General features: G+C 57.0%; 1 protein-coding gene across 1 annotated transcript in view; it reads right to left on the minus strand.

Annotated features, from left to right (window-relative positions):
• Nucleotides 1–25,040, minus strand: part of LOC111146267 (family with sequence similarity 129 member B) — a 51,341-nt gene extending 26,301 nt beyond the window's left edge. Inside the window, exon 1 of the mRNA XM_022501741.1 lies at nucleotides 24,849–25,040. Coding sequence (XP_022357449.1) covers nucleotides 24,849–24,903 — 55 coding nt within the window. The 5' untranslated portion in view covers nucleotides 24,904–25,040. The remainder of the gene's footprint in view (nucleotides 1–24,848) is intronic.
• Nucleotides 25,041–25,878: the final 838 nt, after the last annotated feature.

Here is a 25,878-nt window from a genome sequence, read left to right on the forward strand (position 1 = left end):
CTAACGGGCATACAGCACTTGACCCTGGCGAAGAGGAAGCACGTTGCTAATAGGGGCTCCTACAGAGTACCTTTTGTCCGAGTTCCTGTAATTCAAGGAGGCGCCCTTGAAACCCCCGTGGCCCAGCTGAGCGACCCCTGGCCTGGCCCGGCCCCAGGACCGGCACACAAGAGTAGCCACGGCAACCGGAAGGACGTTAATCTCTGATTTTCCAAAGTGACAACATTAAGGGTCACGCTGCTTCCTGCACTCAGAAAGCGGGGACTGGGCGAGACTGTGGGAGGCCCCAGGGTAGCCTTCAGTCTCCTGCAGATTCTAGGGGGTCTGGGAGATTTGGCCCACTGTGCAGATGGCAAAACTGAGGCTCACACAGGAAAAGGGGCTCATGGAGCTGAGGATGACAGAAAGGCACACAGGGCTGCCCCAGAGCCAAGATCATCCCCTTCATCCATGACTCAGCCCTGGGGCAGGTGGCGTCCGGACGGGTAGAACATTTCAGACGAGAAGAGCCAGGACCCCTGCCAAGTCCTCCAGCTAGGGAGCAGCGGATGCGGGATCTGAACCCAGGCCCGGGACCCCCTCCACACCAACCATGGAGCCCTGGGACAAAGAGGGCGATATCCAACTGAGATCGTGTCAGCCTCATGCCAACCATGGGGGCTTCATACTGGTTTAGCCCCAGCTGAGGGCAACGTGCCCAACCTGTTCCTGGCTCATCTGGTCCCTCCAGCAGGGCCCCAGGGACACACCTCCCCCAGAGGCCCGGCCCGGTTTCAGAGCTGAAAGAGATTTGCCGAATGAAACCAGGCAGGCAGCACCCTACAGGGTGGGGCCGGTACAGAACCTGCCTACCTGGTTCCCAGTGCTCTGGGGAGAAGGCCCCCGGTGGGGGCGGAGGAGGAGGCAGCCAGCGACTCAAGTTTCCCTGGGTCACACAGTCATCCAAAGTACCACCATCTCCATCATCCACCTAGGAGAGCAGGGGCAGTCTGCAGTCCAGAGAGGAGGCGACACTCTCCTACGGTCCACACAGCATGTCTCCACAGAGCTGGGTCGGGGCGCCGGGTCCCCAGGGCCTAGCCCAGGCCTCTTCTACTCAGCCCCCCTGCTATCACTACAAACACATCCTGGTAGCAGCCGAACACTCAGCACCTCTACACCCAGTGGGGTGCTCCGTGTTTGTACGTGTCATTTCATGTGTTGTCCCCACTTCACAGAGGAAGATGCTGAGCCTCAGAGAGGTTAAGTGACTTCTCTGAAGACACACAGCTTGTCAATGACAGGGACCCAGAACAGCCCGATTCTACCACAGAACCAGAGTCTGGACAAATCCACCTTCCCCCACAACCTGCCAGCCTCCGGGAGCAGGGGTTCCAGGCCACACGGGCCCTGTGGGTGGCCGCGGTCGGAAAGGCTGACATGGCTCCCGCTCAGGACCTGTAATCAGGGGGGGAGTCAGGAGGAGGGGATAATGACAGGCTCCGCTGGCTGGCAGAGGAGGGGGACTGGCAGACCACCCATGAGAAGAGCCTGAATTAGCAGCCGGAACCCCGCAGAGCCAGAGCCAAGAGGGGGTTAAGTCAGCTAAGCCTCCTCCACCCCACCAGCCAGTCCTTGTTCAGAAGGGAGACAGCAGCCAGAGAGGGCAAGGGACCCACCCAGGGTCACCCCACAGATAACCGTCAGAGAAAGAGTTTGCTCAGAGCACCTATACAGCAGCAGCAGGTCCCAGGGACCCCACTCTGGGCCTGAGAGGATTCCCAGCCCAGCCATGCCCTACTCCCCAGGGCGAGGCCATCAGGGGGAGGTGGACTTCCTAGCTGACCTGGGGCTGGTCAAGAGGCTGGTACAGCTGAGCCCTGACCCTGTCACTAGTCACTGGCCCCCAGCCAAGCCACTCCCACCCTGTGCCTGCCCCCGCCTCCAAACTCCTACCCACTTCCACGCCTGGCTCCTTCAGCTCCCGCGTACAGGAGTCACAGGGTCTTTTCATTACAACTCTCTCCCTGAACCGGCTCTGCCCAACAACCTTCCACGGCTCCCACTGCCTTCCGGACAAAGACTGAGCTCCTCAGGAGGCCCTGAGGCTCCTGCATGCTCTCCCTCGCCACAGGGTCCTACGGCGGGCTGTGCTCCAGGTCAGGAACACTCCCACCTCCTCCTCTAAGCCCACTTCTCAGCCCCTCCACTGCACCGCTCCTTCCCCTAAGAGGCCCCTGGCTCAGTGGGTGCCCCCACTTACTTCCACAGCCCACAGTGGGTAAAGGCCCGTTCCCCGTCAGACTCCCCTGGACAGTAGCCACCACATCTGGGACAGGGTCCGGCACGCAGCAGGAAGCTCAGAGCGAAAAGCCAGAGGCAGTGATCCAGAGCCACGCTGCCCCCCCGGCCCAGAGCCACCCTCGTTGAGCAATAAAACTCGCCCCACACACCCCAGAGATCCCTCAAACAGAAAGGGAGGTTTCAGGTCCCAGGAAGGAGAGGATACGGATATGCACAACGCTGTCCTTCTTGCTTGGGAAGGTGACTGCCACCCACGAGGTTCCCTCCCTGCCAGCCTCAGGTGCCCTGAAGGGATCCTCTGCTGGCTACCCTTTCCCTGGGGCCAGTTATTAGGAAGGAAAAGCGTGTCCCTATAAATACAGCAGCCCACAGCATGCCAAGGCCCAATCGTGATAATCACCCGATGGCGTGCCAGCTCCGTGTGAGGGACTCCATGTGGGAGATCAAAACAGCCCGGTGGCCTGGGGGGAAGGGGGGTGTGCTATTATTACCCCAGGGGACAGAGGAGGAGAGGAGAAAGCACAGGGCAGTGAAGCCGCCTACCTGGCATCTCACAGCCAGTAAGGCACAGCACTGGCTGCTGATACCCCGGGAGACTGGGGCGGGGTGGGGGCGGGGTGGCTCACCCATCACCACATTCTCGGCACCTGCTACGGGGCCCAACACACCATGGCCTGCAGACGCTACACTGCATCAGATCCAGGACCCGTGAGGTTCTGAGCCCCACTTTCTTCCCCAGGACCCACCCAGGCCATTTCCTACCTACCTCAGGCCCCCACCCCCATGCTTTCACCTGCACCTGCCCCCCCGCAGGAGCCCCTTCCCCCTCGCTGCCACAGTCCAGTCTCAGCCAGCCTTCCAGGCCCCATTCAAGCGTCTCCTGTGCGGCCCATTTGTGCATAATTATAACAATAACTGGGGCCTGAGCTAATGCCTGTAGCCCCCAGCCCGCCGTCAGGCACAGAGGCAGCTGCCATGTATGTTAACCATCACCATCCGCATTACTGCATTTAACCCTCGCCCGGATTTATTCTCCAGACTCCCCACTGAGCGGGGAGCCCGCTGAGGGGCTCGAACCCAGGACCCTGCGATCATGACCTGAGCCAAATGCAGACGCTTAACCCACTGAGCCACCCAGGCGCCCACTCAGATTTAGTCTTAAACCCATTTTCTAGATGAGCCCGGAGAGGGGAAGTGACTTGTCCAACGTCACACAGGTAAGAAAGAGTATGTCCGCTCCTCTGTCCCGACACCTGGAAGTGTGCAGAAACAGAGAAAAAGCTTAGAAACCTGTGGAGTCTCTCTGCCAGGACGTTCCCCACCCACCTGGCAGCTGCCACGCCCAGACGTGGCACCTTGTTCCTTTGTCCCCAGCGCCCTGTGCAGCACTGGCTTTGGGAGAGAAATGTGGGTTTCTCACGGAGGCAGGTGTGTTCCGGGGCCAAACTTGAAGCAAGAAGCAAACCCTGAGCTCAAAACAGTCTCTCTGGACCTCAGTTTCTTCATCTGGAAAATGGGCATACTGTTTCCTCACACACACACACCTCAACTGGTGACAAGGGGTCCTCGGGAGATGCTGGCTTTGGTTGCTAATAGTCAAAGGGCTGGGTGAGCAGTATAAAGGTAAACCGCTCTTATCTTAACCTTTGGCACCAACAGAACCTCTGCCCTAGAGTGTCCCCTTATTAATGGCCAGTGACGTATGCTTACAACAGGCCACGGCATCTGGGGAGGGCCTGCTGAGATGAAATCCAAGCTCTCCATTGGACGAATGGGGAAACTGAGACTGGGGCCAGGAGGAAGGAGCAACAAGAGGTCCCACAGTCCTGTCTGTTGCCCAGCTTCTCGTGAGAGCAGCGTGAAGAGAAGGAAGTCAGGGGAGTTTAAGGCCTAGATGAGAAAACGAGCTCTGGTCTTGGGGTCTCCGGCCTCAATGCTCTCTTAGAGCTCCCCCTCGGCCTGGCCATCTCCTGCTCCTCCTCCCCACGCTCGAACAACGTCACCTCCTCAGAACCCCAGACAGGCCCAGGGCCCTCAGCCTCCACCACACATACCCCCTACCTCTCACAACTGCTGTGAAAGGCTCCTTCCGTCCCCGCTCCCCACACGGAGACCTCATTCCCACCGTCTCCCCGGCCCCCAGCTCGTCTCCCCGGCCCCCAGCTCATGCCTGACAGACAAGTGCTGAGTGGGCAAGGCGCCCCCCGAGGGAAGGCCATCCAGGGTCAGGTGGTGAGCCCGGGAAAGAGGCTGAGGAGGGCAGAGACTGGCTGGGGAGCTCCCCCCCTACATCGTGAAGGCAACTTTGGGGCAAGGCGGTGGGATTTCTCCCCAAGCTGCCTTTAAAGCTCTTCTCAGTTGACAAATATTTAACCAAGGCTCAGTGACCCAGGTCTGCTGGGGAAAAGTGTCCTGGGAGGCGGGAGGGCCTGAGGAGGAGGCAGGTGGCTGGAGGGAGCCCCAGGGAAATGCCAGAAAGGAAAAAAGGCCGACTGAAGGCCCGCCCACCTGGGGTTGCCCTTTCCTTTATCCCTTGGGCAGCTTGGTGGGAGGAAGTCGATTCCCATCTTGACACAAACAGGGAAACAAAAGCCCTCTGATCCCCTCCAGGCCCTCCCTCCCTGCTCAGCAGCACCCGTGCCCACAGCCTGCCGTTGGCGGCTTGTTGGCGGCTTGTTCCGGGAGCCCAGAACCCAAGAACACAGCGCCAAGCTGCAGAGGGTGGAGAAGGGGGCCAAGCCCTCGCCCCCACCCCAGTCAGGCCAGGACGGGGCCTCCCCACAGCCACCCTGGGCCCACGGCAGGGGCCCAGCGCTGTGCCTGCCACGGAGGCCACCACTTCCACGCAGGGGAGCAAGCCTCAGGCTCCTGCACTGCCCATGGCTGAGGCCACCCCCAAGGTCCACGGAACCAGGACACAAGGATCAAAGGGAGGGTCAGAGGCAGCCTGGAGGACCCCCAGAGCTCCAAAATGGCGGCAGGAAGGCCAGCCGCCTCCCACTGTGCCAGCCCTGTTCAAACCCACCCCCCCAACCTCCTGCCCCAGGACAGCCCTGGCTTGGGAACCAGACAGATGCAGAGCTCTGTGCTCCAGCCGCCTCGCCTCTGGGCCTCGGTGTTCCCCTCTGTGCGCTGGAACACTTGGCTTCTCTCTCTGACAGTTGTCATCAGGCTGGGCAGAGAGGCAGCTGATCTAGGATGGTGATTTTGTGAGCTCTAACCTCCGGCCCCTCACACCCACTCACCCATTCCTGTGGCCTTCTCAGCAACATCCTCCGCCACCTCCACTCCCTTCTTTTCATCCCCGCCACACCCACTGGAGCCCTTGAACCTGGGGCCTGGCCACCTGTCCAAACTGCCCCCAGGCCTCAGGGCAGCGGTGGCAACACCCCACCCCAGCCCAGATGTTCCTCACCGCACACCTGCTCGCAGCCCAACGTGCAGGGCACCGAGGCCGGACTGAGGACTCCGGCGCTCTCGCCATGGCATGCCCTGTCCTTGACCTGTTTGAGAACCCACCACCGACTCTGCCCTCAGTGCCCAGACTGGAGCTAGACCATCTTGAGATGGCCAGGCAGGCCTTCCTGATGGGGTCCTTCCTCCACAACCCCCGGGGAGTCAGCATCACCACCCAGCCCGTCCCCATCGGCCTCCGAGAGGCAGGAGCTGAGGACAGAACTCAGCCTGATGGCTGGATGGCTCAGGGCCATCCAAAATGACTGCTGGGGGCAGAGCCAAAGTCAGGTGAGGGTCTCAGGGGCTCTAACTGTGGTAGCCAAGAAACGTTTCCTGTCACCCTCATTTATCAACCACGGGGCAGAGGGAACTGGACAAACCCCCTGCCATCTAACGAGGGAGACAGATAGTCACAAAACCTAAAATGAGCACGGTAAACCTCCAACTGGGAACAGCATGGGAAGTTACAGGAACCCAGAGGAAGGACAGCTAACGCAGCTGGTGGGGTCAGGGAAGACTTCCAGAAGGAATGGTGCACGGAAGCCATTAAGACAGGCAAACCATGTGAAGGGAGAGGGCCAGGCAGTGAGGGTGTGCCAATCAGAAGACACAGGAAATACATAAATTCAGGTATTCGAGAAAGCATTAATCCATTCCACAAATATTAAGGAATACCTTCCGTGTCAAGAAGAGTACTTGCACAGAACTTCGTGGTGTCAAGCTCCCAGAATCAGATCTTGATTTAAATACTGACTCCACCACTCACCAGCTGTAGGACCTCGGGCATGTGACTAATACTCTCCAAGTATTAGTATTAGTACTTTCCTCGGGTGTAAAATGGGAGGACCAGCGGTACTCACCTGGCCAGATTATCCTATGGATTCAAAGAAATGAGGAACTCTATAGATCCTGACAGAGAGGGTCCTGTATTATCAATAACAATAACAGCAAATAGAAAGAAGTTCCATCTGCCCGAGTGTTGACGGCCAGGAAATGTGTTCAGGTGGGTAGGGTCTTTCACAAGCTCAGGGGTCCCATGGTGTGTTCACCTGCGCAAATGGCAGTGTTCCATAATGTGTGCCACGCCATGAAATGGGGACCGGCAAAGGGGAAATGAACAACAGCTACTCGGTCCCTCAGGGGGCCACTCAGGGGATGGGAAGGTGACATGCTTGGGGTCCCATCTTTCTGGGCCCTCATCCCTCAGAGGTTAACTAACCAGAAAGGGGAAGCAGTGACAGAAACATCAATGAAGATTCTGAAAGCAAATACCCAACAAACCACACACCGCTAAACCTCAGGCAACCCCAGCCCCTCCACTCCACAGCACTGCAGGTAGGTGAATTCCTTGTCTGAGCCTCCACTTCCCACAGGAAGCCTCACAGGGTGGACAAAGCTAAGGGACTGGCAGGCTCAGCCAGAAGAGCATGTGACTCTTGATCACAGGGTCTTGAGTTTGAGGCTCACACTGGGTGCAGAGATTACTTAAATTTAAAAAAAAAAAATTTTTTTTTAAGCTAAGGGAGAAGCTAGATGGAAAAGTGCTTTGACCTCCACAAAGGCAAGACCATGTGTTTTCTCTTGATATCTTGTAGTTATACCTCTCTCTCTCTCTTTTTTTTTCTTGTCTTATTGCATTGACTGAGATGACCCGATCAATGCTAATGAAAATACCTCTAGAGTTTCAACATCCAGTTTGCTCGGGCTTGCTCAGTATGTGATGAAGGGCATGTAAAGGGCTGAGTACCAGGTAGGGGCTGCTAAGAGAAAGGAGGGAGGACTTAGCTCTTCTCCCCAAACAAAAAAGCTGGAAAATTCCCTGGGAAAACAGATGCTGGGGAAACTGAGCCATAGCCACATCCCAGCCCAACTGGAACCTCTTCTCAAGCGACCAAGCAAAGACAGAACTCCAGAGAGGGCTTTCTATTCAGATGCCCCATGTGGGAGAGGTAATCCCAATAGATAGAGAGCTCCCTGTCACTGGAAGTATGCAAGCAGAGGCTGGACGGCCATAAGGAGGGGGTAGAGAAGACTGTCAACAGGAGGAAGGTGAGCTGTAAAAACACAAACTTTGGGACCAGACAGACCGGCTCTGCTCCTGTCACTTCCCAAGCCTCAGTTTCTTTATCAATAACGGGGAGAAAAATAACACACCTCAAAGAGGAGCTGTGGGAACAAAATGAGGCGATGCATGAGAAGTGTCTGGCATTCTGCCTAACTGTTGGTAAGAGTCCGGTCAGTCGCAGCAGCTGTTCCAATGAGAACCAATCACTCATTAATGCCAGTGACTGGGGCCCAACCCTTCTGGAAAAGTGCTAAAAAAAACTCAGAGACACAAATCCCACCCACTGCATTAGCCCAGGGCCCATAGGATGCCAACATGCTTCTCCCCAAATATAAGTCAGGCTCTTCCCAAGTTGCCTGGGGACCCAGAATACCCCCTGCCCGGCCATCTCTCCCCCACACATGAGTGCACATGCACACACTACGGGCTCCCCCCCAACCAGCCAGGTCCCCGACAGCAAGGGAGGTGGGGGCCAGGGGAGAGCACCGGCCTTCTCAAAGCCAGGGAGGGAGACACAAAGGGAGACAAGGGTGGGGGAAGGGAAGGAGGAAGATGAGCCAATATGAAAATTCACTCATGGGCTTGCTGCTGGGCCAGAAGGAAACCCAATCCTGGGCTGGAATGCCAGGGTCCCTCAGCATGGACAGGCTTTATGCAGATAGAAGATGAAAAGCTTATTCAAATCACAAGACTCCTGTGGGCCTGCCTCTGAGCCAGCAGGAGGAAGGACCTGCCCCACCCTTGGGTCACCAGATACAAGTCTCCTCAGGCTCCAGAGGGGAAGGTATGAAGACAAATCCCCTGGGAGGCCCTGCCAGCCTCGAATTCCTCATTCCAGGTGCCTGCCTGACCCCATCCGTGCTGCATGGGAAACTCTGCTCTCAGCCAGCAGGTCCAAGTTCTATGTCTGCTTTTCCTGGGATCCCTTAAGGGAGCTGCGGACAGGCTCGCTGTCTTTCCAGGAGGTGGTGACGAACAGGCTCCAGGCACAGGCTCCAGCCAGTGATGCAGGGATACACATGGCGGGCCCAGAGGCTGGGCACCTGCCTGCCACCTGACCTTGGGCAAGTCCCTCACCCTTCCTAGCTGTCTTGTCTGTCCAGTGAAGAGGTGGAACTCCTCTGCACTAGACCCGCAAGACCCTAACCCCCTCCAGCTGTGACCTGAGAAAGTGTTCCCTCCCCACACAGGACCCCACGGGCGGGGTGCAGGCTTGATCAAACCGATCCAAGTTCCACCTGTCAGGCGGGAATACTGAAAAGGACTGTCCCTCACAGTCACTCCCCAATTCGCGTCAGAAGCCCCGTTAGCCATCAGCACAACTTCACTTAATAAATAACCACTGAGTGTCCATTTTGCCCCACCAGGGCAGAGACCCTGTTTGTCCCATTCGCAATGTACCCCCAGCACCACGCAGAGCACCCAGCACATAAATATTTGTCCCTGCCTGTGAGATGACACCAGAGGGCCTCAACTTGGGTCTCCCAGGCATCTTAAGACACAGGCAGAGAACAGTGTTTTCCGGAAGGGCCAGCTCAGGCCTAGGAACAGATCCTTCCTGGCCCCAGGGAAGTGTTAGCCAGGGGCCTCCAATCGCCATGGGGCACTTTCAATACAGCCAGGGCTGGGTCAGGAGCTGGCCAGGCCAGCTCAAGGTCACATATCAGCTGCAGACCAGGTCACCACCCCCGTCACACAAACCGAGCCCAGTCACCTAAGCTGGGATCCTCCGTTTCCTCTTCCAGCAGATTCTGTCAAATGATATAGCACCCGCGAAGGGCCTGGGAAACTGGAGCTGAGGAGGTCCCTCACTTGAGCCGCCTGGGCCCGCTCCAGGCTAGTGGGGACACCACTCAGAGAGGCAGGAGGCCTGGGTCTCACCTGGGGCAGGCACATGACCCCAGCCCCAGGGAGATACAGACGTGCCAGCACTTTGCATAACAATACCGAGGTACGGTGCCTGGTGCTGCGGCTCCTAAGGAAGCAAGAACCAGAGCAAAACTGCCAATTTCTGGGAATTTCTGGTTCCCCCAAAGACCTATCTCCCTCTCGGCTTTGGGACTTTGCAGTCCTGCTGCTTTGCCTACAACCCTCTCCTCCTCCAGCACCTTCCAGCCCCACCCAGACTCCCCCTTCTCCAACAAGCCTGCCCTGCCTCTCCGAGTCTGGGTTACTGCTGCTTCCCCAGCTCCCAAAGACACCCTGACCCCCACCTCAGCTAAGGAACCCAACCCATGTCGGGTCTGTCCTCCCAGAAAGGGGCAGGTGAGGGGGTGAGGACCACGGCTGTCTCCCCATCCAGCACCCACAGCCCTCGGAACAGGCCCTCAAACAATGTGCAATCGACAGATTAATCCCACAGAAGTGATTAAGGCTCCCCAACATGGCCCTGTCTACACCGATGAAAAACAGAAGTGACCGGAATGCCCAGGAATGGGAGTTTGGCTGAGCAAATAAAAACGCAGACTACCTGGGGGGCGCCTGGGGGGCTCAGTCGGTCGAGCCTCTGACTCTTGGTTTGAGGTCAGGTCACGATCTCAGGGTCCTGAGATCAAGCTCCGTGTTGGGCTCTGTGATCAGCGCAGAGTCTGCTTGTCCCTCTCCCCCTCCCTCAGCTCCTCCCCCGACTCGTGTGTGCACACTCTCTCTCTCTCTTTCTCTGTCATAAAAAAATAATTAAAATTTTTAATTTTTAAAAAATATTTTAGGGGCGCCTGGGTGGCTCAGTGGGTTAAAGCCTCTGCCTTCGGCTCAGGTCGTGATCCCAGGGTCCTAGGATCGAGCCCCGCATCGGGCTCTCTGCTCAGCAGAGAGCCTGCTTCCTCCTCTCTCTCTGCCTGCTTCTCTGCCTACTTGTGGTATCTGTCTGTCAAACAAATAAATAAAATCTTTAAAAATATATATTTTAAGACAAACCATAAAAGACTCAATCTCACAAAACAGGCTGAGGATTGCTGGGGGGGGTTGGGAGAGGGTGGTGGGGTAATGGACATTGGGGAGGGTATGTGCTATGGTGAGTGCTGTGAAGTGTGTAAACCTGGCGATTCACAGACCTGTACCCCTGGGGATAAAAATACATTATATGATTATAAAAAAACTAAAAAATTAATTTAAAAAATAATTAAAAATTTTAAATCGCAGGCTGTTGGGGCATAATGAAATATTCTGAGAGCATCCGACTCACTGTCGGGGGCCGGCACGTACGCAGACGCCCAGGACTCACTATTGATTGTGCATCAGGAAACACCTGAAAATCGTTAGTTCTGGGTAGTTTGGATTATTGGCGATTTTCATTTCCTTCCTATTTGTTTTCTAATTTTTCTTTGATCATAGATATTGCCTATATAACAGCACCAACAAGAGCCGGAGATCTGAGAAAGCTCAGAGTTGAAAAGCGAAGACTCCCTTGGTGGGGGCACTGGGCCCTGAGGGCAGAAACCTCTTCTGAGGGTACTATGTGCCAGGCACTGGGCATGGCATCATAAAGCTCACAGGATGGTAGCTGCGTATGGCCTTTACAGTTAGGGAAACTGAGGCACGGCGAGCTAAGGTCTTGAGAAAGACGGCCCGAGGGAAGCCCCAAACGTAGCCAAAAGTGGTCCTCAAGTCCCACGTGCCCCACACATCCCCCGGCAGCCCACAGCCAGGGCAGCCGGCATGCCCCGCACGTCACCTGGTGGGCCCAGAGCAGCATTCTGGTGAAACGAGGAGTGAGGACACCTGCGGGCTGGAGGCTGGGTGGGTAGCAGACTGTCCCCGTTGAACAGGCACCCACTGACTCCCCACCACTTCACTGGCTCCACCCACACCAACCTTCCCTGCCTGGCACAGAGAGGGACCCCATTTGTGTCGTCAATCCACCATCTCTGGCTTGAACCCCCACCTGCTCCGCCATCCACGGCCACAGGTGCCTCCCCAGGGGTGCAGAGAGCAGTGCCCAGCAAACGTGTTGCTATTGCTACCTGGGGGAGCAGAGGGGGAGCCTCTTTCTGAAGTCCAGCCAGTGAGTGGCTTCTTACTGGTCCACTGAACATCACCTGTGGATAGACACTGTTTCTCCCCCCCTTTTTTTTTTCCCATTGTAACGGAAGTTGTAACATAATCTAACCTTCTGGCTACTTTCGGGTAAATTCTTGGTGCAGAATGGCCGGCCAGGGCTCACCAGGGACTTGGGGCTATCTTTCTACCACTGCTCCTACTGGTGGTGAGACCTGAGGAGGATCACCCTCCCCAGGCAGCCCTTGCCCACACAGCCTTTAGAGGACACAATGCCTCCATCACGGTGGCCTCCGTACCCCCTATTTCTACCTAGGGATGCTCAGAGGAAGGATTCTAGGGGCCACAAAGCCAGGTCAGCACAGCAGCTATGCAATCCCTGAGGCTGGTGTTGATCATCCTAAAACCCAGGGCATAGCCCAGGCCCCGTGTGCACCCAGCAGCAACACCTCTCCCATTCGGGCCCATTTTCCTGACAAGAAACTGAGGCACCAAGAAGGAAAGGGAACTGGGAGGATCCCTCAATCACCAGGAGCCTACTTCCTCATCTGTGGCCGGAGGGCACATGGGAGGCACTGCAGAGCTGACGGGGCCGGCACGCCGGTGAGCTGGAGAGGAGGATGGGCATTTGGTCACGATTTGCCCTCTGATAATTAATTGAGTGACTGGTAACCATTGGTTGAATGCGTCTCTCCTGCGGAGCCTTGAGCTCCACACAGGCAGGGCCTGGGTAAACTCGATTCGGGTGCCAAGCACAGAGGAAGCCACTGGGCAACGCACGCTCGGTGCCTGACACCCCGTGAGTCGGCAGGGGCACCACAAGGATCAGGACCCAGTGTCCCCTCCACTGCATGAAATGGGGAGGGGGGGTGTTGCAGAGAGGGTCCGCCTGTCCACCAGGGAATCCCTAGGCCCCTGCTTCTCCTGACCTCACCCCCGGGGGCTCAAGGACAAGAACAAAAGGCAGGCACAAAGGCATGAGTCAGACAGAGAGGGATACACGCCTGGAGGAAGGAAGCCCATGCACCGCCGCACGCACTCCAGGCCTGTGGTCACAGCGGTAGTGGGACCCAGACCGCTCCTTCCAGATGGGCAGAGGGGAAGTCACCACCAGCCGGGGCTCTGAACCCGCCCGCATCTGCCCCACCTCCTCGACGCCCCCCCCACCCAAGGCACCCTCTCCACCCACAGGAACCTTCACCCAAACAGCTTCGGGGCCCCTCCGCTGTAAGACCATAAACCTCATAATGACATTTACCATTCAGTCGCTGCTCGGGAATGAAAACAAATTAGTACACATTCATTATGCCTACTGATTATGGAGCATTTACTGTGCCCAGCACTGTGTTAAAGGGTGCATAAATGCAATTTATAAACACGCGTAATGTAATTTAACCAGAGAAGTATTATTATTATTACTCCCAATTTACAGCTAATGATTCCAAGGCACAAAGTACACAAACAACCGTCCAAAGGGCATTTGGCTAGCCGCTGGCAGGACACGCCCTGACCTGTGAGGCCATACTGTCTACCTCAAGGGAGCCCACGGTGACTGAGCCCTCACGGTCCTCATACCATAGACGAGAATCTACCACAACTGCTTGAGGAGGGGCTTGCGGGAGGGACCCCAAGCCAACTGGCCATGGGCGGGGCCCAGGGAAGGGTGTTCCCGGCTAAGGGGTGAAGGCGGGGATGTTGGGGGTGGTCTATGGGTCCTGCAAGGCCTTTCAGAGTCTGGAACTTGACCCAGAGAGCCTCCCAGAGGTTCTCACCCATCCCCTTCCTTGCACCATGGGGAGAACAGAGGCTCAGAATGGAGGCTACACTGAGCTCCCGGGCACAGAGCTAGAGAGTCTAGAGGCCACAGTGGGGACGTAGGAAAAGGGAAGGAGAGCAAAGAGGCTCTGCCCCTAATCTCACAGGAAGTGTGCTGGGCCCCACCCTGGGGGGCTGCAGGCCAGACAGGCAGCCCAGCCCCCAGACGGCAGGGCAAGGCCCAGAAGTAGCTCCTCTCGGCTTCTGCCCCTATCTCAACAAGAAAACAGGAAAGCTGAGCTGAGCGGCCTGCTCTGGCCTGCCTTGGATTGTAAGTTTGTCTCCCAGGAGCAGGCTGACTCTCGGGTCACTGAGAAAGTCACTCTTCTGCTCCAAGCGGGGGCCCCGCCTCCAGCCACAGAGAAATGAAGTGTACAGCGGGCTCCCGGGCTCAACCACCCAGCTCAAATCATCTCCCACCCTCGCCAGCATCCTGAAGAGAAGGGATCGCTGCACTTTCAAGACGGGGGATATGAGGCCCCAGAGGGAGCCCCTTGCCCAAAGTCACCCAGGAGCCGTGACTGCTGGGCTGAGCCGGGAGGGCTGTCCTGTGGCCAGGCTGGGCAGCGGCCCCCCTCCCCGCTTCCTGGCAGCCTTAAATATGGGAGTGGGGCCATGAGGGGAGGGCAGCTTTGCCTTTTTTAATCCACCACAACACCTCACTGTCTGTATGGGGACAGGCCCGGGCTGTCTCCTCAGACACAGGCCTATCTGTAAGGCTAGCACAGGGCTGCCTCTCTCTCACCGAGGGCTTGTTTGTTTACTCGGTTTTCAAAATTATAACCTTTCCAGCCCCACCCAGGCCAACCACTCCTTCCCTGACCAGTCTGGGGCCGTCCAGAGGGATAGGGATGGAGAACACTCCGCAGGAGGCGGGGGCCTACGTTCCCGCCCAGCCCTGCAGCCTCTGACCCGCTAGGTCTGGTCTTACTCAGTCATGAATAAAAGTAGGTGATAGCAAAGGGTTCTTCCCAGCGAGGAGGAAGAGGGGTCTAGGCCAGAAAACGAAAAGCAGACCCTGCCCATCAGCAAGCTCAAAGTTCAGGGCAAGGGGGAGCTGTGGCCTGAGGGGGAACTGTGGCCCTAGGGGACCACGGGCAAACCTCAGGCAAACCTCAGGCAAACCTTCCCAGCCAGCCCAGTGCGGCCCAGCCTCCCAAAGTCGAAGCCTTGTTCTCTCTTCTCCCCGCCCCACCTCCCACCAGGGAACCCTTCCAAAAAATAAACAAAAACGCAGAAACAAAAAGTGAAACAGAAGGACAATTGTCAGCTCCCTCCCCCTCTGGATGTCCACGTCACCCCCGAAATCTCCGTAGGCCAGGGCAAATGACAGCTCCCCACCCCACCCTCCAGAGTCCGCTAAAACGGAACCGCCATTCGCCTAGCACCTTCCACGTGCCAGGGACAACTGCCTCCCAGAAGCTTCACACCCTAGAGGCAGGGCTCACCTTCCCATTTTACTGACAGCTCAGGCTCTAAGGGGAAAGCAACTTGCCCCGGGCCACAGGGCTCTTGGTGGCAGAAGCCAGCTGCCTCTCAGTCAAGGCCAGATATGCTGCCTCTTGAGCTGGGCTGACCAAGTGGTTTAAACCAATATGCACTTTGGAAAACATAAAGATCCTCTGTCTTTGCAACAGAAACCACATCACATCCAGCTTGATGGAAACTTTGTGGCTGGCATGAGTCCCATGAGATCAGGGCTCATGTCAGCACCTCATGCCTACCACCACAGCCAGGCCCGGCATGAGACAGCTTTCAGAGAGAGAGCGCCTCCTTCCACAGCAAGATGGCATCACGCAATAAATATCACACCCTCCCCTTCAACACAGACCACGGCCCACAGGCTCCAAGCGGTCGGAGCTAGAAGGGCAGGAGGCTGTCCTAGCGACCCATTACACAGATAGGCAAAGCAAGGCCAGAGAGGGAGAAGGACCTGCCAAAGGTCACCTGGCACCAGCCCTGAGGCTCTCACCTCCCAGCCACAGATGGCTGCCAGCAGGTAGGGTGATTAAATGTGGGTGGGGCACAAGAGTGTGTAGTCCTCTGCCCAAAGGACACTTCTTCCAGAAGATTCTGGCTTAACAAACTTGGCTGGACACAAACAGCTCTGTTCGGCATGAGGCGTGAGGAGGCTGGACAGCTGCTACAACTGGCTTGGCCACAGATATGTGGGTGGGAGAGCGGGCTTCACACTTTGCAGACCACAATTCATTCTTCCTCTGCCCCAGCTGGGTGCCCAGTTACCCGCTGGAGCCCACACCCTGCATTTTGGATCGCACTGTGAGGAGGGACGCCCGGGCCAATGTCCTATCATGAACCATACACACAGCAAGGGCGAATGGGAACAGAAGCCGGGTTTTCTTAACGCAAAGAGCTCTACCCACATCACTCATCGATCCCTCACAACCTAGCAGGTCTGGGCTACCGTTATGCCCGCTTCACAGATAAGAAACCTGAGACCCAGAGAAGGGAAGACACCTGCCAAATGCCAGGGTAGTTGAGGCAGGATCTCAAAACCAGGTCCTTGGGGCGCCTGGGTAGCTCAGTGGGTTAAGGCCTCTGCCTTCAGCTCAGGTCATGATCTCAGGGTCCGGGGATCAAGCCCCGCATCGGACTCTCTGCTCGGCAGGGAGCCTGCTTCCTCCTCTCTCTCTCTGCCTGCCTCTCTGCCTACTTGTGATCTCTGTCAAATAAATAAATAAAATCTTAAAAAAAAACAAAAACAAAAAACAACTAGGTCCTTGGCATCCAGACCCAGCCCTCTTCCCGCTCTGTCCTTGGAAAGGAAAAAGGTTCTCATACTCAGAGCCGCAGGAAAGACGTGAGTCTCCCGTCATCGGAGGAATGGGAGCAGAGGCTGCAGGACCACTGGCTGCCTTAATGAAACCACCTACGGGATCTACCAACCGCACAGGGCTGACAAGGGGGGACACCAGATCTCCCCGGCCTCGCACATCACCATCACAGAGGCCTGCTTGCTCTGTGTCCCCCATATACACTGTCCCCTGACATGCTCCACAACCATCACACACTGGTCCAGACCATCCCTCACCACCGGGCTCTCTTCCTCTCACCCTCCCTCCTAAGTCTCCCTAGGACCCTCGGGGCACGGTCCCCTCTCCTCCAAGGCCAGCCCCTTGGCTCCCCCCATGTCACCTCAACCCTCCCCTCCCCACTAAGCCACCCCCTCTCACACCTTCCCACAGAAGATCCACCCTTCTGAGAACACTCCTTGCTCACCCAGCCAGAAAGTTCCACGTGGGCAAGAGCCATGGAAGAGCATGCATGAGCGTGTCCCCGGTGCCCAGTACAGTGCCTGGCACACAGTAGGAGCTCAGTAGCTACGGACTGAAAGAAGAAAAGAAAGAAAGCCCAAGTGCATCCAGGGGCAGAGCTCATCACACCTTTGTGGGGTCTCCCGGGCACACCATAGGGATCTTCCACTTTGACACCTAACATCAAAACCCTCCCAGCCCTGCCTTTGGAAGTCACCTTGAGACCCCTAAGAAAAGATTTTCAGGGGCGCCTGGGTGGCTCTGTCAGTTAAGCAGCTGCCTTTGGCTCAGGTCATGATCCTGGGGTCCTGAGCCACACCTCAGGCTCCCTGCTCAGTGAGGAGCCTGCTTCTCCCTCTCCCTCTGCCCTTTACCCCCTGCTCATGCTCTCTCTATCTCTCTGTCCCAAATAAATAAATAAAATCTTTTTAAAAAAAGAAAGGAAAGAAAAGATTTTCAGTGGCAGAGAATTCTCATGAGTCAATCCTGGGTCACTGATGGGGAGAAAAGGCAGAGAGGCCCCTCCATTGGTCCAGAGTCACACAGCAAATGGTTAGTGGGACCAGGCTTGAGACCCACAGGCCTAGCTCTAGACACACATGGCCGGGCAAGGGGTGGGTGTCTTTTTCTTTTAATCTTTCCTTCCTGGGGTCCATGGCACAGGGTAAAGGTGTCTATGGTCACAGGACCCACCTGACACGGGTCCCAAGGGCCACACTCCTAAGAGCACCGTGTCCTCGCCCCCCATTGGCCCTGTATGCTGTACCATCCAGAGCTCGCCACTCCTGACCTTGTGCCCTAAGAAGCCAGTGCTCTCATTCTCTAGTATGGAGGACACAGAAGGTCAGAGATGGTAACTGACTTGCCCCAAATGACCAGCCCCTCCAGGGGCAAAGCTGGGACTCGAACCCAAGCAGTCTGACTGCAGAGCCTTGCCTCAAACCTCTCGACTCCCCACTTCTAACTCACCATCCACTCTGTCACCAGGCAGGTCCCTTTACTTCTTGTAGGCCACAGGGAGTGCATCCCTAAACCTGGACAGTTCCCAGGGGGTGGATCCGGGTGCCCTGCCGAGGTGGGCACTTCCTGTTCTTCCAGTTTTAAATCTGTGCGATCAGAAGATTCCAGCCCTTCTGTGACTCAGGCCCTAAGATTCTACCAGGAGAGGGGCGTGGTTCTGTCCCACCCCGCAGGGTTTGAAAGCTAGGGATCTGCCTTCCTCTTTCTTTAAAACTCTGCGCAGCACTATCTGGAGAAAAACCCTCCCGACCTCAGGCAGGGAAGTGGATGGGGGCAGGGCAGGGGGGAAGGAAAAAGCGGTGTCTGCAACCGCAAGCCTGATGCCCGTGGGGAGCCCCACGGGGAGTGAGTCAGGAGCTGAGCCTGCGGGGGAGGAGGGGGCCACGCAGAACGGGACTGGCCAAGAGTGACTTGAGTCTCAGACTGAGTAACGTCGGGAAGGATATATTTGTGCAGCCCACGGGAGCCTCTGACACACGCGGCCCTGTTCCCCTCCCCTCCCAGGCCCTCTGCTCCCCACCGCTGGCCTCTCTTTAGGGCCTTTTCCACGTTGTCCTCAGGCCCAATCCAGGCACCAGGACCATCTCATCACAGCAGAGCATGGTTCTAACAGCTAAGGTCTTGGACTCCCATGTCTGGACCTGCCACTGCCCTGCCCTACCTTTAAATGTTGGGATAGGGCACTGAGGGCAGGGGTTCAGAGAGAGAATACAGGCAAAGGAAGTCCCGGCACAGAGTAAATGCTCAGTTAAAGGATTGCTAATCTTATAGGTATGGCTCAGAGCCTGATACAGCCCCTCCCTGCTCTAACAGCCACCACCCTCTCACAGAAGACCCATCCATGGAGTCCCTGCAGGCCACAGGTGGGAGAAGCAGCCAGACTTATGTGGTCACACACACCCAAAGGCCAATGTCCTCAGCCCCTGTCCCCTGCTCACAGACAGCCCCTTGGAACCTGTTCCCACTGGAAAGACACTCAGAGGTGTTACAGGTTCCCAGAAAGGAGCCTCCCTCAAAACACCCAGATTGGTGGAAGCAAGGCTGAGGGGAGAGCAGGTCAAGGGCATGAGTCTGTCCTCAGCAGGGCAGCTGACCTGAGCAGGAAAGGAAACAAATACAGTGACTCAGTTTGCCTCGAAAAACCAAATGTCCAGTCACTGTGGGACGTGGCAGAAACCAGCATTAGGGGTAAGGCTACAAAAATGTCTGCACGGATGTAGCCTTGGGGGAACACGACACAGCCTTTGGGAATGCCTGCAGGGAGATTCTAGAGACCCAGGAGAGATGTTTCTTATAAGTCGTTTGGTGAAAGGAGCAAGCAAAAATTGAGTCATGGTCTCAGCAATGTAGAACAATAAACACGGAGGAGAAATACTGCTAAAAAACGGGGGGTTAAGCCTCTGCCTTTGGCTCAAGTCATGATCTCAGGGTCTTGGGATTGAGCCTGCAGCAGGCTCTCTGCTCAGCGGGGGGCCTGCTTCTCCACCCACCCCCGCCCCCACCTTCCTCTCTATTTGCCATCTCTCTCTGTCAAAATAAATAAATAAAATCTTAAAAAAAAAAAACAAAAAACAAAGAAAGAAATACTGCTAAAAAATGGAGCGGTGCTTGCAGGGCGGTGGTAAGTGAGTCCCATCCCCGTCTCTAAACTTCATTCCTCAGGCGGCGGGGACCATGACCCAGTTTGGGCTTCGAAAGGTCTCTTTGGGGGCGCCTGGGTGGCTCAGTGGGTTAAGCCGCTGCCTTCGGTTCAGGTCATGATCTCAGGGTCCTGGGATCGAGTCCTGCATCGGGCTCTCTGCTCAGCAGGGAGCCTGCTTCCCCCTCTCTCTCTCTCTGCCTGCCTCTCCATCTACTTGTGATCTCTCTCTGTCAAATAAATAAATAAAATCTTAAAAAAAAAAAAAAAAAAAGAAAGGTCTCTTTGGCTGTGTGTGGGAAAAGGATGGTGGGGTGAGGCCAGAGCTCAGGCCCAGCGATGGGAAAGGAACAGAGTGGAGGCTGGATGGAGGGGCAGGACAGGGTCAACGCCAACAAAAGACGCGTTCTGTTAGACCAACACAAGAGAACAGAATCCCCAGACACTTCGCCCCCAGGGGCTGACCCAGACCTTGGCTAGGGGCAGAGGCCCAGGCAGGGCTGGGGCTGGGCACTGTTTCCGGCCAGTCTGGTCTCCCTGCAAAGCCCCAGGGCGAGGACTAGGAAGCCACGCACCTGGAGGACAGGGTGGCCGAAAGAGGACACCTTCCTACCTCCCTTCACGCTGGGGACCCACAGCCCTTTCCCAAATGTGGAGAGGTAGGTTTGCAAAATCAATTCGGAAAAAGGCGTTATTCATTTTGCTCAATAAATAAACGAGATTCCCTTTTTCTCATATCCAGCTGTCAGAAAGGGTGATCACACTTCCTACTGAGCTATGCTGTACCAGCGGGAGGGAGTTCCAACCGTTTACAGCCTTTTCAGAGGCTCCAGTTTCACTACAGGACAATGCGACCCGGGAGTTCCATTTTGAGACCTCTCTGACCCCCAGAACCTGGCCCGGGACGCGTGCGAGGTCTGGGCAGCGCCACAAATTCCTACAAAACACTGGAAGCCACCCCAGTGTCCTTTAGTGGGGGGAATGGGCATATAAACGGCACCACGCACAGAAGGAAACCTGTAGAAGAACGGGGCCGACTCACGGGCTCCGACATGGAAGATTTTTGCAACAGATGGAGTGAAAGAAAAGTCCAGCCACAGAGACATACCACCGGAGCTCATACACCCAGAGCTAAACACGTGTGTCCACAGAGACGTGGGTCTGGACACGGAGACGCACCAAACTCCAGTGGTTTCTCCCAAAGGGTGGGAGCAAAGCAGAGGACACTTTCTCACCTTACATTCCTACATGGTTCGTGCACGCATTACCTGTGTGACCAGCCAACATGAGCTGTGGCTGCCCACGGTGGGGGGCGACTGGGGGAAGGGGAGTGACCACTAATGGGCACAGCGTTTCTCTCTGGGGCGATGAAAGCATTCTAAAATTCACACACGCGTGCACACACACACACACAAGACCCAATGAACTGTATACTTAAGTGGGTGAATTGCCTGGCAGGTAAATTATGTTTCAATAAAGCTGCTATTTAAAAAAGAATTAGCAAGGGAAAGGTGAGCCTGGCAGAAGGGAGGAGCACAGGTCCTGGCAAACTACCCTACCAGCCCTTTCAGGTAATAAATCTTAAGGGCAGTTTATGTATGTGGGTGATGGGCGGGGGGGTGTCCCTCGGCTCCCACAATTTCATCCCGGCTAACAGAATTTCCAGAAGGGCTGAGTCCTTCAAGGCTGTCCTAGAGGTAGAAGGGCCCCCCCCGCCCCAGGCAATCCTAGGATTCCTGCCAAGGGCACAGCACCCAGGCCCTATGGAGCAACAGTGAGCTCGCTCCCTCACCTATTCTCCCATCCAAGTACTAACCAGGCCCAACCCTGCTTAGCTTCCGAGATCAGACGAGATCGGGCGCATTCAGGGTGGTATGGCCATAGATCCTCCCTCACTTATTCCATCTTAGCTTTGGGGGCAGAGAACCCCTCCTGTAACACCAACATGGGCCACCCAGACACTGCCGCTCTCTCATCCCAGCCCTGTCCTCTGGGCCAGATGGAGGTGGGGGTGGGCCTAATCCCCCACCTCCCCATGTCCTAGCTCCTTCCTAGTCATTGTGGGACCCCATCACAGCCCTCCACACCCGCTCAAGATAGCCTACATCCATGTCACACATCTCTCAGTGCACAAGGAATGTGGATTTCAAGGTTTCTGAAAACCCTGGTGGATTCTTGTATCCGAGGAACCAGCAGGGACCAGACAAATCTCAGAGAAACAGGGCCTACACCACAGTGACAATCGCCCCCTTCGCACTCCAAAACCTGGCCAGTCTCTTCACCCACTGGAGAATCGATGACAGAGTAAATGACAATTGTCAGGGGACTGGGTGGCTCAGTAGGTAAAGCGTCTGCCTTCGGCTCAGGTCATGATCTCAGGGTCCTGGGATCAAGTCCCACATCTGGCTCCCTGCTCAGTGGGGAGCCTGCTTCTCCCTCTCCCTCTGCCTGCCACTCCCCCTGCTTGTTCTCTCTCTCTCTCTCTCAAATAAATAAATAAAATCTTTAAAAATAATAAAATAAAATAAATGAGCATTCTGAATAAAAACGACAACTGTTTGCTAAGCACTTGCTATACCCCAAAGCACTGGGCACTAGTCTTACCAGCATTATCTCATTAAATCCTTGCAACAGAGCCCAGCAGGAAACTACTATTACTGCCATTCTACAGATTAAGAAATTGAGATTAAGATGCTGGCCCAAGTTCACATCAGCTAACAGAATGTGGAGTCAGTATCGGAAGCCCGAGCTGGCCCAAATCTGGAGGAGATTCATGGGGAAAATTTGGGACCCTGAGACTCTTAGAACCAGAAAGGACTTCATTCAGCCATCAGGTCACCTACAGCCTTCAGCTCACAGCTAGGGAAACAGAAACCCAGGGACAGTAAGAGATTGCCTGAGGCTACCCAGGCCTTCTGGCTCCCAGGTCAGGGCTCTTTCCTCCATCAAGCTCCCTCCGGAAAAGTAGGAGGGACTAATCCTGCCACCAGCCCCACGAGGCTGCTACTGTGAGAACAAGTCCCTGCTTGCCAGGGGCTTCGAAATCCCAGGATGAAAGGCACCGTGGCAGCAAAATGCCACAGTGGGCAAGAGTGAGCCTGACCTCTGCCAGGACTTGCCGGCTGGTATTCACCTGCTCACCTGTGCAGGGTGGGCACGAAGCTGCAGAAGCCGCCCGCCCACCAAGCCACAGAACCCCAACAGGTCTTGGAGCCCAGAGCACTGTGGGAAGGGCCATCCCAAATGTTGACGTCTCCAAAGGGGTGGCCCCAGGTAGGGAGGGCTCTGGAATTTTAATTGTCTGGCACAAAAGGGCTCAGCACTCCTTGGGTGGGGTGAGAAGGGTACACAGATCGCCAGGGGTGCCAAAGGCTAGCCTTCATTCCCTCCAGAAGAAATTTCTAAGGTGGCCTGCTTCCCTGGGAAGGGGCTAGAGTCTTTGCCGGGCTTCCAACCTCCCAACCCCGACTAGAGACGCTCCCCCAGGTGAGCCTGGACCAGGAATTTGAGGCATCTGAAGAGGGTTATTAATAGGCCTGAAGTGTTGAGAAGAGAGGCCAGCAGGCTGAGTGGGCACAGCCCTCTTCCACCCAGCCTAGTATCCACAGAACAAACCCAACCCTGTCCAGGAGAGGACACTTCACCTTTTGTGGCTTCAGTCTCCACCCCTGTAAAATGAGGGGGTGTGGGGGGGTGCTGGCAGTTCGCAGTCCAGGAGGTAGGAAGAAGGGGGAGAGCAGGAGCTGGGTGTGGGGGAAGGAAAAACCCACCGAAGAAGGAGCAGCACACCCCAGCCAGGCCGGGTGAGGGGCCCCAACAGGAGGTCGTGAATGGATGGACTGTTACAGAGCCCCAGGAGGCTGCCACCGACAGGGAGGGGACAGGAAGACTCCGCCCGGCTTTCCTCCTCCCAGAGTCCAGGCCGGTCCTATAAGGAGGCTTTTCCGGGACTTAACCCCCTGCTGCTCTGGGGCTGGAGAGGGTCTGACTCATTTCTACCTCACGCTCACCCCTGCGCCCGGGGCCCAGGCCTGGCCCAAAGGGGGAACTCCAGGCCCAGTGCCACAGTCACTGGACAAGCCTTCCCCAGAACCCTCTCTGTCCTCAACCGTGGGGTCCTGGAGACACAGAGTTAAAGGACACTTGGTCCCTCTTCTCAAGGAGTACAAGTAGGCAGAACACAGCTGCTGAAACGCTACAGGACCGCAGGACACATCAAGACACATGGAGGTAGACACAGTGCTCTGGCTTCACTGGACAGGGAGTGGCGAATTCAACACAGGGAACAGATAACTCCTTCCATCAGCTGCACCCACCCCACACCCCAGCAGACCAGCACCCCGGGCATGGGTGCCTCCTCCGTGCGGGGCCCTGCGCTAAGCAAGCTACATGAAACAGAGTCTCTCAACAACGCATTAATAAGAAATTATTCATCCCATTTCAGAGAGGAGAAAACTGAGGTGCCAGGCTATTAACAGACTTCCCTACGACCTAACGGCTGGGAAACAGATGCTGGGATTCCACCCAGGCAGCCTCACCCAGGGCTGGAGAGGTGAACCACAAAACCGAAGTTTCCCAGGCAGTCTGAGATTCTCACCCCACCTCTCCATTCTCCAGGGTAGGGGGAGGAGGGACCCCAGACCCTGCTGCTACCCTGGGGCTTCCCCAGGAAGCCTGGGGTCCCTCGACCTTCTGAGAAGTAGCCACAATGCGGTGACAGGCTGGGAGCAGGGTTGGCTGAAGGAGGGGGCTGAGGAGGCTGGGCTCCGGCCCTAGCTGGACACGCCTGCCCGGCAGGAGAATCCTGCTTGAGCCCGAGTCAAAGGGCAGGGGTTCTGAACGACCCCTCCTGTGCACCCCCACAGGCTCAGCCCAGGCATGGATGGGCCTGTCCCTAGAAGCCTCAGCCACGTGTACTAGGGCTGGGGCCAGGACGAGGTGGGGACCCGGACAGTGAGGGAGGAAGATCAGGACACGCTGGCGGAGTGGGCCACAGCTCCATCGGAGTCGTGTGCTGGGGAGATTCGAAGGGACCGGCTCGGAGGGGGTTCCAGTGGAGGACAGGGAGGTTCGACTTCCCTCGGGAGGGGGAAGGGCGAGTTCAAACGGGGCAGGAAGGAGAGCCCAAACGTGGAGGGAACAAGCTCGGAGGCAGGACTTGGTCCCCAGCCACTCCCGCCTTGCCCAGGGCCTGATTGTCCCGAGTCCCGGCCCCTGCGCCGCCGGCCGACCGGGTTGGGGGCGTGGCCCGGGGGGTCCCCGCGGGACCCCCCAGCGCCCTGCACCGCGCGGGACTCACCTGCGATGTGCTGGCGCCGGGCGTCGTCCAGGTGCGTGGACAGCACGTCCCCCATGGCGAGGAAGAGCCGCGGCCCGATCCGCCCGCCGCCAGTCGCTGCCCGCGCCGCTCAGGAGGACGTCGCTGGCGCCATGCAACCCGGCCCGGCCCGCTCCCGCCGTCCCTCGCTGTGGCCTCTGCTCTGCCCGCGCTCCAGCCCCGCCGCGTCGGTCCCGCCGGCCGCCTCCGCCCAGCTCCCAGCCCGCCGCGCAGCAACCCCGCCGCGCCGCTCCCCGCCCCGCCCGGCCCCGCCCCCCGAGCTGAGCCCCGCCCCCGCCGCCGCCGCAGACGGGGTTGGGGGGGGAACCAGGGGAGGCCGGGACTGCGGGCGAGACCCGGACAAAGACCAGTCGGAGAGAGGGAGAGCGAGGAGGGACGCCCTGAGGGGCGCGCCGGACCCAGACCGAGCCGAAGAAAGAGATGGGGCTGATGGGGGCATCTAAAGAACGGGGAGCGCCCTGGGGGGCTCCAGCCTGGGGTCACCTCCTCCCCTAGCCGCGCGGGAAGAGAATCACGCCGAGCAGGTCATGGGGAACGGGTAGGGGACTCCAAGGCCAAAGTGCGGGAACTTGGCGTTCGCACCCCACTCCTCCCGCCCCCGCCCGCCGCCCGCCGCCCGCCGCCTCCCGCTCTCAGGAAGTTCCTGGCCTTGATCCGACCTGCCCCAGAAGGTGTGCCCGCCTGTCTTGCGCAATAGTGCAGGGAAAGGGGAGGTGGCAGGGAGGGCTAGGGGCCCAGGAGTCATCCCGGGTGCCAGTGCCAGGCGGACATTCCTCAGGCTCGGCATATGAGTATTTTACTCGGGGAGGTGGCTTGTGGGACAGGGCAGGTCAGGAATGGAAAAAACAATAGAACTTTCCAGTTTGTAAAAGATTCAAATCCCACGGACCTGCATGGGTATCAGTCGGGCCTGCGGGGCTGGGCACGGGTGGGTCCAGGGTATCCCAGGAATGTGTTCCAGTCCTACGCTGGACACCGCCCAAGCCAGGAG

The sequence above is a fragment of the Enhydra lutris genome, unplaced genomic scaffold, assembly GCF_002288905.1.
Source record: "Enhydra lutris kenyoni isolate GAN:26980312 unplaced genomic scaffold, ASM228890v2 scaffoldscaffold13, whole genome shotgun sequence".
NCBI lineage: Eukaryota > Metazoa > Chordata > Mammalia > Carnivora > Mustelidae > Enhydra > Enhydra lutris.